General features: G+C 50.0%; 7 protein-coding genes across 7 annotated transcripts; 4 read left to right on the top strand and 3 right to left on the bottom strand.

Moving 5' to 3' along the window:
* Nucleotides 1–824: 824 nt before the first annotated feature.
* SNOG_12840 (hypothetical protein) lies at nucleotides 825–2,372 on the bottom strand (the record flags this gene model as incomplete). Its single annotated transcript, XM_001803006.1, has 2 exons — nucleotides 825–2,213; nucleotides 2,264–2,372. 2 exons carry the CDS (start codon nucleotides 2,370–2,372, stop codon nucleotides 889–891), a joined length of 1,434 nt encoding a protein of 477 aa, XP_001803058.1. The 3' UTR covers nucleotides 825–888.
* A 251-nt stretch (nucleotides 2,373–2,623) lies between these two features.
* Nucleotides 2,624–2,847, bottom strand: SNOG_12839 (hypothetical protein; the record flags this gene model as incomplete). Its single annotated transcript, XM_001803005.1, has 2 exons — nucleotides 2,624–2,690; nucleotides 2,804–2,847. The coding sequence occupies 2 exons, from the start codon at nucleotides 2,845–2,847 to the stop codon at nucleotides 2,624–2,626; spliced, it is 111 nt and encodes a 36-aa protein (XP_001803057.1).
* A 79-nt stretch (nucleotides 2,848–2,926) lies between these two features.
* On the top strand, nucleotides 2,927–4,354 carry SNOG_12838 (hypothetical protein; the record flags this gene model as incomplete). Its single annotated transcript, XM_001803004.1, has 1 exon — nucleotides 2,927–4,354. One exon carries the CDS (start codon nucleotides 2,927–2,929, stop codon nucleotides 4,352–4,354), a length of 1,428 nt encoding a protein of 475 aa, XP_001803056.1.
* A 644-nt stretch (nucleotides 4,355–4,998) lies between these two features.
* Nucleotides 4,999–6,026, top strand: SNOG_12837 (hypothetical protein; the record flags this gene model as incomplete). Its single annotated transcript, XM_001803003.1, has 1 exon — nucleotides 4,999–6,026. One exon carries the CDS (start codon nucleotides 4,999–5,001, stop codon nucleotides 6,013–6,015), a length of 1,017 nt encoding a protein of 338 aa, XP_001803055.1. The 3' UTR covers nucleotides 6,016–6,026.
* Nucleotides 6,027–6,688: 662 nt separating this feature from the next.
* Nucleotides 6,689–7,427, bottom strand: SNOG_12836 (hypothetical protein; the record flags this gene model as incomplete). Its single annotated transcript, XM_001803002.1, has 2 exons — nucleotides 6,689–7,249; nucleotides 7,310–7,427. The coding sequence occupies 2 exons, from the start codon at nucleotides 7,425–7,427 to the stop codon at nucleotides 7,176–7,178; spliced, it is 192 nt and encodes a 63-aa protein (XP_001803054.1). The 3' UTR covers nucleotides 6,689–7,175.
* A 1,042-nt stretch (nucleotides 7,428–8,469) lies between these two features.
* SNOG_12835 (hypothetical protein) lies at nucleotides 8,470–9,431 on the top strand (the record flags this gene model as incomplete). The annotated part of the gene is made up of 2 exons (XM_001803001.1): nucleotides 8,470–8,812; nucleotides 8,869–9,431. 2 exons carry the CDS (start codon nucleotides 8,470–8,472, stop codon nucleotides 9,429–9,431), a joined length of 906 nt encoding a protein of 301 aa, XP_001803053.1.
* Nucleotides 9,432–9,738: 307 nt separating this feature from the next.
* SNOG_12834 (hypothetical protein) lies at nucleotides 9,739–11,673 on the top strand (the record flags this gene model as incomplete). Its single annotated transcript, XM_001803000.1, has 2 exons — nucleotides 9,739–11,329; nucleotides 11,624–11,673. 2 exons carry the CDS (start codon nucleotides 9,739–9,741, stop codon nucleotides 11,671–11,673), a joined length of 1,641 nt encoding a protein of 546 aa, XP_001803052.1.
* Nucleotides 11,674–12,967: the final 1,294 nt, after the last annotated feature.

Genomic DNA, 12,967 nt, shown 5'->3' with positions numbered 1-12,967 from the left:
ATGATTGCAGGCCGTTTCCGGACATCTTATTGCTTGAAAAGGATCGGTATGCAGCAGGTTTTGTGGAGTCTGGGCTAGGTGGGTATGCAGGTAGTCGTGCAGCTGAGCTGGGGAAGTGCTGCTACTAGTCGTCGGATGATGAGCCGAGCTGAACACAATGATCTTCGATTGAATGACGCTTTTACATGCAGATCGTCCATCATCATCATTTATATACTTTCACTTAGTCACTTACTTCCACCCATGGTTTGTGACTCCCAACTAGCCATCTCCACTAACACGCCTTATTCTTACAAATGCGCAACGTTGAAACACGCCTTACATGTCAAAAAGCACTCTCATGGCGCTAGTGCTGTTTACGGCACCGCCAACATGGCGCAAGAAGTGACCAATTGGGATGCTTGGCCAGCAGCCACATCGCGCCCCAAGAGGGTTTCCGGCGGAAAATGGTCAGCTTGATGTTGACGCACGAGTCATTTTATCGAGCGGACTAAAGCTATGTCATGGCCAACCAAATAGTAGTTCCGGATTTATGGGGTGGGGATAATTTTCGCACGACATCTCACGCCTTGCGCCCTGCGAGTTGACGCGGGTACGTGCGAGGGCGATCTGGAGCGCGTTACTCATCAATGCGATTGAGAGCGCCCTACACATGTAATTGGCGACACGAAGAGGCGCCGATACGATGACTACAACATAACGACCAATTTTTTTTCGGTAACCATGTGCTGATTCTTCGGCAGTTGAAAGAAGGTCGAAAGTGGAAACAGACAGTCTAGCAGCCGTGCAACTTGCGTCAACAGAATACGAATGACAATCGATGTAGGAGGTACTGATTACATTATGCTATTATAGGCTAACATTCAATAGTGAGTGCGCACATCAGGCCTACGGCCTCACCACGCTTGCGAATGGCAGAGTGTTGTCCATGTAAAAGTTCGCGCTACGCGTGCTTGAGTAAGCTGGTGTAGTGTCATTGCAAAGTGTTGCGAAACTTCCAGCTTCGACGAACTTGTTGCGGATGAGGCCTTGGTACTCCATGAGAGGGCACGAAGAACCTGGACCGCTGGTGCAGCCAACAACTGGGTATACGACATCGTTCAGCAGTATGCGCATATACACATCCTTCGTGGGGGCGCCAGTGTAACCACAGGAAGTCTCAAAGGGGTCAACAGGACACGAAAGACGCTCAAACGCGACAGTACCACGCATGGGAGTAAGGCGACTTGATCGGAAGGTCCTATTGGCAAGAAGCATGTCACCAGGAAGTTGGGGCTGGTCGTCGAAGACGCCAAGCATAGAAATGAGCTGGTTGATTTGCCCATCGTTCGAGAAGGATGCCATGACCTTGGGGGGAATGAAGGTCGTATTGCCGTTCTGGTAGACAGCGTTGGGTCCATCGATGAAGCGTTGCGCTACCATGTCAAGAACCGGGAGCATCTGGTACTTCTCGATATCAGAGCCAAGGCCAGTTCCGTACCAGTAGCGCAAGTCCTGGGCATACTCGTAGTTGTCAATCTCCTCCTGGGTGAGCAAGTCGCAAAAGGGGCTTCGGCTCTCTGTGATTTGTGTCTCAAAACCACATAGATATGGGATCTGTTGCACATCTCCGGCGGTGAAGTTGAACCCTTGGACCTTTGCATTGATCCTGGCTTGGATCGGTGGCACGTAAATGGCGTCCCATACATCTTTGAAAGGGCTGCCACCCTCATCGTTGTAGGCCTTGCAAAGATCGCTAGGGGCAAGGGAGTTCATCCAAGCCCTTGGGTCACTGGCGTTGAGTGCGTAGATGGTGGTGAGATTTGCGGCGTTATCTCCCACAAAACCTTGCGCGAAGTAACGGGCACTATCGCGCACACGAGGACTCGACTTGTAGTAGTTGGCCCACATGGTGAATGGACTGTTCTCTTGGTACAAGTCGGAGTAACGTTGACGCCACGTCTTGCCCATTTCACGAAGCTCTTTGACACCAGTAGCCGAAATTTGGGCGATTTGGCTCTCTGGGTCTGACAGGACAGGCTTCCATGTCTTGAGAAACTCGAATTTCTCATCATTCACAGTGAACGAGGCTGCCTCGAGGCGCTTCTGGATATCAACCCATCCATTGTATGCACCAGTGTCAGGGTAACGACTTCCATGGCGGGAGAAGAAAGCAGATAGCTCAATCTGGCAGCCTTCAGGCACGTCAGGAGAGATACCAGTCACTTGTGGTCCTACACATGGTCAATTAGGGAGTGAGAATATACTGGATTGGGCCATTTACCAGGGAACCACTGTCCGTTGCCTCCAACTTGTCGCAGAACATTGAAGTCCTGCGCCACAACACCACCGATGGCTCCCGCCGCTGCCAGAAGGTTGGTGAAAGGATGCATCGTGCAGAGGTTTTCAAAGAGTGTCTTGCTCGTAGGCTTGCGTCTCTACTATCGATAGATTATCATTGCCATTGCTCGTCTTATACCAGAAGCTCTTGTGATGATCTCCATTGCGCCCAGTGGTGGAAAAGAGGCCTCGGAGATTGGCCATGGTTATGCTTCCTATATGGGCTTGGGACGACCAGGGTGTCCAGGAACCGTCTACGCACGTGGAGTCGCAACGCTCGTTGATTGCGAGACTGTCATATTCTCTACATCTGCGCCGCATAATCCAAGAACGCCTTCTCGAGCGACTTGATCCATCGTTCTATCGTATTGCTGTTTGGAGTGTTAAGGGGAAGACGAAGACGGACGGGTGTACCGGCGGTGGCCTCGCATCGAGCAAGGCGCGATGTCGGGCCCCTCTTTAGGCCTATCGCGCCTAACCACACCGTCCTCCGATTGACTCAACATCGACATCCTCCCCAATAGCCATACTAAGACTATGCACGCAGTCAAACACATTCGGTGACTATCCGAGCCGCCTTTCCGTCGCGAGTTCGAAGATATAGATCATGGCTGATTCCAAGCCGCGCCAACGGAAATTTGCGCCACGATCCAGAACGGGGTGCTTGACATGTCGGACGAGGCGCAAGCGATGCGATAGCAACCATCCGCAGTGTGCGAACTGCGCACGCCTGAATCTGGCATGCGAGTGGCAACCTCAGCGAAAGATCGTCGTCGAGTCGTCTTCCAGTTCTAGTTCGAGCTCGAGTGCGACTGAGCCCAGTTCGGACCTTCGGGTCACGGGACCTTTGCACTCCACTCTCGACTATTGGGACATCCTGCCGTGTGACCTCGACACAGCCTCTGAGCAGAAGCACATCCTTCAGTATTATGTCGAAGCATACATACCAAGTATATCAGTCGCGACGAGCGCAACCAATTACTACACATCACTTTATATGCCATGGGCCTTCCAAATCAACGGCATGCTCGATGTCATTTTGGCCATCTCATCCGCCCAGCTAGCTCGTCGCGTAGTGGATACAGATCGCTCTGCACATCTCAAAGCAGTATCGAGGAAGCACGAAAACCGCTGCTATGCATTCATCAAAGAGAGAATCTCCGAATCGGGAGAACTGCGGGATACGTACCAGGTCATTGCCATCATCCTGATACTTGTCGGTCTGGAGGCACTGAACGGAAGCACTTCCACGCGATGGATATCACAGCTGAAGTCTGCTCAAAGACTGCTGAACAGTATACCTCTCGAGCAAAGCATAGCCGACTGCGTTGAGGTGGATTCTTTGCACCGACACTTCACCTACCATTTCGCATCAGCTTCACTTATGGCTCGGGTAGGTCAAACACCATCGAGCTCTTCTGTCGAACAAGACCTGGCCTCCATCACCAGCGCACTGATGCCCATGACGACCATAGATCCGCTAATGGGGATTTCGTACCAGCTATGCGACCTCATCGCTAGAATTCAATACGTTACGTCGAGCAATTCAGCGTTTCCACAAATCACCGAAGCCTCATTCCAGTCTATCGAAAGTGGCATCATGACCTGGACGTACGATAGTCCATTCAGTCTCGGCGTTGACATCACCATAGCCCTCGACCTGATCGCACTGGCTGAAGCGTACCGCTTAGCTGCACTTATCCAGCTCTACCGTAACTCCCCAGCACATACCTCACGTATACCTGGTTGCGCTTCGCGCGCTATGGAATTCATCGCTCGCATACCACCTGGAAGTCCGGCTGAGTCCAGTTTGCTTTACCCGATGTTCTTGGCCGGTGCAGAATTGAATGACCCACAAGCTACGGATATGTGCACTAAGCGACTTGAAAGTATCCAAGGAAGAAATCGATACGAAAATGTTGGTATGGTGCAAAAGGTGCTGAAGGAAGTTTGGCGCTCGAGGCAAGAATGTGGGCAACGCAAAGACTGGGAGGAGGTATTGAAAGAATGGAACTGGTCATTTACAGTGGGATGAAAAGTTTCAAACAAAGTCCAACACGCGAAAGACGCTGTTTCGAGTTTGGTCCCGTGTGAACTACGCGAGAATTTTCCATGGAGTCATTGAAGCGCGACGAAGAGGCGCAACTGAGACTTCCTCCCACCACTTTTCAGCGACACTTTGCTTTACGTTCCTGGCTATAGCCTTGAATGCTCTAATCGGTCGACACTCTCGTGGCACTATGTTGACCACCTTCGGGTATCGCGACCCTTACCCCGCATCTACTGGCTCATCCTTCATTGGTTGTAGGCGAAGCGCCTCCCTCAGCTGAGAGTGTACATATGTATACGAGCGATAAGGGCATGATCTTCAGCAGGCGGCGTACAGCTCTGCCGCCGTCTGAGCTGACTCGGTTGTAGGTCCCCGCATCTTCGCTCTTGGGTCCTCTAGTATGAAACTATAATGCACCAACCTAAGACCAGAGAGGGCAACGGATCTTATTGTATGTATAGCCAAGCCTGCATCGGATAACTGCTCGAAGGTGTTTGTTCTGTGTAATACTGGAGACTTCCTTGTAAACATATCTTTCGATACACCATAGCCTTGGTTCATGGAAGCAGCAGCAGCGAAGCTCAGCCCAACACTCTTAGACACTTGCCAACAACACAAACAACGCTAAAATGGCTGCCCCTGCAACTATTCCCATCACATTCAATGAGCCACGGCTCGATGTCTCGAGCCTCAGAGGTCGCTCAGTCCTTGTCACTGGCGGTGCAGCGGGCATTGGCCTCGCATGCGCACGGAAGATCGCCGAAGCCGGCGCTCTGGTCACCATATCGGACCTCAATGAAGCCAGCGGCCAGGCAGCGGCAAAAGACCTATCATCGGCGGGTCTCGGAGTTCAATTTGTGCACTGCGACGTGCGATCCTACGCCGCTCAGGTCGAAATGTACAAGCGAGCAATCACTTTCGGAGGTGGGAGGATCGACTTAGTCATTCCCAACGCCGGCATCATGAGTGAGAAGAACCTTTTCGACATGGCGTCAGCAAGTCCGGCCTCTCTCGAAGGGCCACCGCCTCCACAGCCCTCATACACTGGGTGCGAGATCAATGTGCAAGCTGTCTACAACACCTGCTACCTCGCGATGCACTACTTCCGTCTCCCGCGTGATGCTTCAGATACCTATAAGCCGAGCATCGTGCTCATCTCCTCGCTTGCAGGCTACGTTGGCTATCCCTCCAGCAGCACATACAGCATCTCCAAGTTCGGTGTCCGTGGCCTCTTCTATGGTGTTCGCGATCGCGCATCCCGCGAAACTCCCGCCGTCCGCATCAATCTCGTCGCGCCATGGTACATCGAGACCGCCATGACTCAGAATACCGCATTCCGCGCCAGTGAAGCCGGTCAGCTGCTCGGCATTATTGGTTTCGCGCCGATGGATCGGGTTGTCGCTGCCGTGCTGCAGTTTGCGGCGAATGAACGGTTGCATGGAAGGGCAGCGGGTGTGTTTCCCACGGCGAACGAAGATCTGGGAGATGATTTGGAGGGTATGTATGGTGGCATGGTGCTGCAAAAACATATGCAAGATGTTATGGTCAAGGTCGTGAGGGCGATGACGGCGGCAGTAGAGCTGGGAAAGGGTGAGTTGGAGAGGACGGACGGTGCAACGACGGTGCCAGCAGGGATCTGGGGCTGATGACTTCGTTGTGTCAGCTAGGTCATGAACGAATTTAAAGTTCGGTGACATTTAGTCAAAGCAGTGACACCTTTAATACGTGCATGATCAGTGATGTGCACTTTTCGTACCAGCACGATCTTTGAGTCACTATGTCGATGGTATGCGGAGGGCCATTTATGGGATTTATGAGAGCCGTTAGTGCTATATGCCTTGTATTTCTGATCTTGTTGTTGGCTTCGTGATCGCGGACACCTCCACTGAGACTTTGTTCATTGGGAATTGGTTTGGTACACAATTTTGACTACGAACATGACATGTCGTGCTTCCTTCTCCACGGTCTCTCTCTCTCTTTCGTTTAACAGGGCAATACGAGCTGCTATGAAACAGCTGCGAGTGCATCTCTACTAAAGAAAGCGCCGCCTCGTGAAACAAAACGACATGATAGTGCAAGTGAAAGGTGTTTGTGGTATTCATGGCGAGCAATAGAAATGTGCTCTAAATGTTAGCATCGCTAACAACACCCTAGCTCTCCTTCTAACCTATAAAGCTTGAACGATAATGTAGAGCAGAGTATTCGTAGGTGAAGATTCCAATCTCCACTTTGGAGCAGTGGATTTGAACAGCTATGCAGCGCACTGGTTATTGAAGGCTGAGTAACGGCAGTCGTTTTGCCTTAGATGCGGTCGACCTTGATGACATTGGTAAACATTTTCGCGCAGCATAAGCTTAATATGAGGGAGCTGTAATAACTTCGGGTGACATGGAGATCTATAGGGGGTGAGTAGCCTAAACATGGGCTCCAACACGACGCTCCGTTCCTTTCCCGCTAGCATTTGCTAAGCGCGCCATAATGTACAATTTGCTGGTCCCGCTAAAACGTACAGAACGGTGTTCGACCTTGATTCGTGATGGACCCATGGGGGAAATTAGACATATCAACTTTGACAGTCTGCCAGCTAACGCTATCTCTCCATGGGATTTCCAACTTCAGAATTTGTATAACTCCAACATTTGTATAACTCCAAAAACAAATCTGCATAACTGGCTCGATTATCCCAAAGAGCGAACGGTGAGTTTAAAGCGATGTGGAAGTTCATGACGGTTGATCGTGGTAGTAAGGACGATCGAAAAAGCCGAAGCTATGTGTTGTGGCGAGACTGCACTGGTAAGCAATATCTTCATTGCTTTGCCATGTTCTTCCAACGCTTTCCCAAATTTCTTATAAACGTTATCGAGGAGAAAGGATCCCTAACTGTGCTCGAATAGTAAGTGAGCAGTCGAAACAGCGAAAAGGCGGGTGTAAAGCACTCACCGGACCACTGAGTTTGTTCTTCTTTGCGAACCCTTTCTCCGGCGTCCGCGTCGAGCTTTTTAGGAGGTGGTTTGGCCATCACTGCTCTATTCTCTGTAGGCTTGATGACAACTGCCATATTGAAGTTTTGTTGATTGCGGTGGAAGGATCGTTTGAAGTGGGTGGTGATGTCGGAATGATGCAGGTGGACTGTCGGATGCGAAGGGATCACTTTAAACTCACGCCACCGGACCAGTGCAGCGTGCGTTACCTGTGTGACCTCCTGATGGATCTATTTTCTTCGATTCAGGGGGGCTCCGAACAACGCAGGGTGGGTATGTAAAAGCTATGCTCCACTCCAAAGACTCCACGCCTCTTTGAATGCTATGACACACTTCACTTCGCCTGTGCGTGGATGAGATGGCACCTATAGGCAGCTAAGACACGAGGCTGAGATTGCGACAGGTGCGTAGCGCATGATTGCATTTGGCGGTGGCAATCAGCGATAGGACGACACAAACAGAAGGTGGCCCTTTCTGGATTGCGCTGCGCCCCCTACACGGCTGCACCGCCTTCACTTTTTCGTGTACCATCGGTCGCCCCTTTCGACAAGAAAAGACTATCATGTCAGATTCAGCTCATTCATTTAACTTCAATGCTGTGGCAAGAGGCTATTTCGGAGTTCCGCATTGAGCAGTGACACCTCCAAGATCTTCGTTATATCTATGTACGGCTTGCATTTTGATGAACCTCACTCCCGCAGACAGGAGTGATCAGGCTGAATTGCTGCCTAGCACCCGTATGGCGGCGTTCAATCACAAGGTGGCCTCAGGCGCTCATCACCCAATACACTGAGGCATCACCACACCACATGCGATCGGCGCTATGTGGCGGAAAACAATTGGTCCTTCGCGCCTACGTACAGGTGGTGCAACCCACAGTGTTCAAGCTGATGATAGCATTCATATTAGCCTGCCAATCAGGCGGGTGTACATTGATGTGGCGCATGCGGTACTGCAAAAACATCGAATCCAATACTTGTGCTCAGCCGCACATCGATTCCACCGCTTGTTTCCGTATCATAGTCCGTACAACTGAAGGTAGGATGCATGAAAATTGTTATCTGCTATCTAAAGGAGTGCAGTCCACTCAAGACAAGTACAATCACGACAAAGAAAATCATGGACAGTCCACATCGCCCCTCGAGCGCAGAAAACGTCAGTCCTGACGAAGAGAAGGAAAAGCCATGGAAGTACATTGGCTATAAAGTCTTCTCTAGATGGGTCGCGTCCGATCCGTCGTTCTTCGTCATTCGCCGGTTTGGTACCTTGAATGCGCGAGTTGCCTTATCACTCCAGAATGAAATCGTGCAACTAGAAGAGCGATTGGATCATCTGGATAAGTTTTACAGCGATCGTGGAACAGATGATATTCACAACGGCACCTTCCAGCCTTTCTCCAATGTCAAAGACGATCGACTTGAATTAGTGAGAAGAACACTTCCTGAGAAGCTCGCGACATACAGTATGTTATTTTCCATTTGCGCGACATATCCATAGCTTCTACTGACATTTACAAAGATTCATTCCTCAATGGCTATTCGCAACTTGTCTCTCGTGGACCCTGCAAAGCGGACGATATCTCGCTCGTACGTCGTTGGCTTAGGATAATCAGACCAACAGCCATCGACATAAAGGAAGCCGAGTATATTGACCACGACGATGACTTGATCTCAATCCACCCCAAGATGAAATCCCCGGGTCGCAATTTCTTGGAAAGAGTTGCATTTGGCGGCGGTCGTTTCAATCGTAACGGTATTCCTTGGTTAAGGTACTGGTTCTCCAGGGAAGCGCCAAAAAACATCGTGTCCCTCAGGAACGAGGACACGGTCTGGCCAAATGACCAAAGAATGGAGAAGGTCTCATCCGTGGTTATTTCCATCGTCGGTCTAGCGATGTTGATTGGTCCTCTTTGGATACTGAATGCCGTGAAGCCGATCTTGTATCGGCTTGCGGTCATCTCAAGTTTCATTGTGATCTTCTTCGTAGTACTCGCTGTTACTCGATCCCGTTTGTACGAGGCGCTAGCAGCCACAGCAGCATACTCGGCCGTGTTGGTGGTGTTCCTGCAGTTCAATTCTTGAATCACGTAGCCAATTAGTACAGATTGACTTCGCATCCAAAGTGATGTAGATATGCCAATTCACCTACAATGCTTCCGGAGATAACTCCATGGCGTGGGGTCTAGAAGCGAGCAGGAGCTCCGGAGTGGCCGGGTATCACTCCACGTGACTCAGCCTTCTATAAATGTATAAGAAGACGGGAATGTCTCCACATTCCATTCAGCCTTACTCGCAACGTTCTTCCAACATTCGATGTCTATTAAGCTGACAGAACCATTCTCATCTTACTTGATCCCTACATCAATCATCCATCGCAAATTTTTAAGACATGGATTTCCAAGCAGCTGCATCAAGCGGAGACGCAAACACTGTGAGAGCTTTGCTCCAAGATGGAATTGTGGTTACCCAAAACTGGCATATGACTCGACCTCCACTGTGTCTCGCTGCAGGCAACGGGCACATCGAAGTCGTGCAACTCCTGATAAACGAGGGAAAATTTGATCCTGGCGACGTAGATGAGCGTGATCGTACTGCACTGTCTTGGGCGGCGGGCCGAGGACATAAGAAAGTTGTCAAATATCTACTTGCAAGGGAAGATGCAAATAAGCATGCAGCAGATGAAGAAGGTTGGACCGCTTTATCATGGGCAGCGGCAAATGGATTCGCAACAGTTGCCAGGATCTTGATGGAGGGAGGAGCAGACGTGAACTCTAAGGACAAGTGCGGTCGCACTCCCCTTTCATGGGCTTCGTCAAATGGACACAAGGACGTTGTAAAGATGCTTCTCGCACAGGATAGGTTGGATGTTCAGGGCGATGTCGACAACAAGAAGAGAACACCGTTTCTTCGTGCTGCAGCCAAAGGGAAAAGAGAGCATGTCGAGATTATGAAGAAAATCCTTGCCAAAGACAAGACATGCCTGGCTCATGCAGACGAGAACAAACGCACGCCCCTATCGTGGGCAGCCGGAGCCGGCCATGTGAAGGCTACGGAGCTGTTACTCAAGAGAAAAGCCGAGATTAGAACAGTCGACGACTCTGGCCGCACACCTCTCTCATGGGCAGCTGAGCATGGGCACGAAAAGGTGGTAGCTATGCTGCTGGACGGGGACAAAAGATCACAACATTCACGTTCGGCGTCAAACAATGATTCAAACACTGAGCCAGATCCAGGACCTATCGCGAACATCAAAGATAAGACTAACCAGGCGCCAATATTGTATGCTGCAAAGAATGGGCATGACAAAGTAGTCAAGCTGCTGATCTACAGTCGTACACCCTCAACAGATGATGCAGACAATGATGGCAGAACACCCCTATCGTGGGCTGCAAGCAAGGGACATGATAATGTGGTCGGCCCGCTACTTCAGTTGAATCGATTCAGTGGCGTTGACGTGAATAAGAAAGACAATGAGCACGAAACAGCACTATCGTGGGCAGCAAAAGAGGGACATAGGAGAGTCGTCTGGATGCTATCGGGACACCCGAAAATAGAGCCCAATCATGCAAGAACGCTTGACAAGCGAACAGCTCTTTCCCTGGCTGCAGATCGGGGGCTGCATACAATAGTAAAGGAATTACTCTCGACAAAGAATATCGACAAAGACGCAAAAGATGCTAAGAACAAAACAGCCTTGATGTTGGCGTACGAAGGAAAACACAAGAAGACTATGAAGGTCCTTATAGATGGCGGTGTCGATCTGGAGGTTAGGTTATCGGAGAATATGACGATACTGATGCTGGCCGCAAAGGAGGGGAACAACACATCGGTGCAGCTTTTGATTGATCATGGGGCTGATATCTTCGCGGAGAACGCGAAGGACAAAGACCGCACAGCCATGCGTTATGCCATTCTGAACGAACACGAATCTGTCGAAAACCAATTGAGAGCCGCAATGGAAAAGCAAAAGCAAGCAACAGGTACTAGCTCAGCCGTACAAAGCCTTGAGGCGACCCAAACGTCAGCACCCGCAAGTCTGGCTCCACCTTCCTTACAACCTCAAACACCAACAGTTTCGGGACCGAATACATCTGCACTAACTCCGCAAGCCATGGTGCCGCAGACTGTGGCGGCTCAAGCTCCAGCAGTACAGAATTCGACAACGAATACTCAGATGACTCAGAACGCAGCATCTGCAAGCCATAATACAGCTTCTACTTACATGCAGTCTCAACCAGCCCAAAAAACAACCCGCCAAACCATTCTTGCCGCAGCCAAAGCTCCAGCAGCGCAAGTCGAACAGATACAGTTCCAGACAGCCTAAAAAGTTTCCTTTTGTATTCATTCCTCCTGTCTCATCTCTATGTCATTTCTTTTGCACGTCGTAGATACAAACTAGCGGACGGTGAAGGTGATATGATGATGGCTTTACATGCTGGGACGAATGTGAGAACCAAAATCAATTGCAAAAGGGTCTAGTTATCTATCTATCAAATTAACCACTCTGTGCAGTGCTCCCGCGTGCTTAAAATGCACTAAGGCCATAGGATTTTGAACTGTTTAACGAGGGAATTCTCACAACCCGATGTCTGTGATCCCGGCCAATGCATCGGTAAGAAGACTTGACTGAACAATGAGCGATGGTGAAGCAGGTGGCTTAAATCTGTGTATATACGGCTTTTATGAGGACCTATGGTCCACCACACTGCCTGGGCTTATTGAGATACTTTTGGGTCCCGTCCCGAGCTTGGAGCAGGGCAGGCGTGGACTTTACGTTTATGCCTGGCCAGTTTGCGCTTCTGATCGCTACCCTCGAACACTCTTTTACAAAAGTCGCAGTGTACCTCAGGATATGCTCTACGCATCAAAGACGCGTGACCATTCAAAAATGCCTTGTCCCGACGGAACCGGTGTCTTGCTCCAGCTGTCTTTCGGATGCTTGACTTTGCGGCTTGCAGCAGGTGTATGGATTGCTAGAAATATGCGCTTTCAAGGGAACTAGAACGAAAGAGGCCGATGAAAGGTACCTCTACTGGCTCTGCTACTTGGGCTCGTTTGTCTTTAACTGTATGAAAGCGCTTGAGACTATTGGAACGTGCTGAGTTTGTCCCGAATACAGCGAAAGAAGAGCACCTTTTAATTCTCTGACTCTGGGTCAACTGAATAAGGCCCTCGCCATCATGATCCATGAAAACAATCCGTGTCCGAGATGAATGATATAGTAAGACGCCATTTAGTGCTGCTGTCTCGTGATCCAGGGTTTGAGTTGTGTGGTCGATTTGAACACCTAGAGGAAGCGTAGACAAACTTCTCTGTGGAGTAGGTATGCCTCCTCTTGCTACAACACATGAGGCAAATTTGAGTGTAGTAGGCAGCGATATTGACCGCACTAAATTAGTTCTTGCAGTCGAAGAGGATTCGGTAAATGGATTCGAGACTCCGAACTTCTGGGTTATTGTGCTCGTGTCTCCCTGTGTTACTTTCACTTTAATATCAGAGCCCCTGGAACGGATTGGACGCATGGGGTAATAGGCAGACCGGTTTCTGATGGCACTATTTGACCTCCCATAATATCGTTTGTTGATGTTTCAGAGACCGATTCATGTCTTGGTATTGTA

Source organism: Parastagonospora nodorum, assembly GCF_000146915.1.
Source record: "Parastagonospora nodorum SN15 chromosome Unknown scaffold_24, whole genome shotgun sequence".
Classification (NCBI taxonomy): Eukaryota; Fungi; Ascomycota; class Dothideomycetes; order Pleosporales; family Phaeosphaeriaceae; genus Parastagonospora; species Parastagonospora nodorum.
Note: the sequence above shows the minus strand (reverse complement) of the source record. Positions and strands in the feature narration are given on the sequence as shown.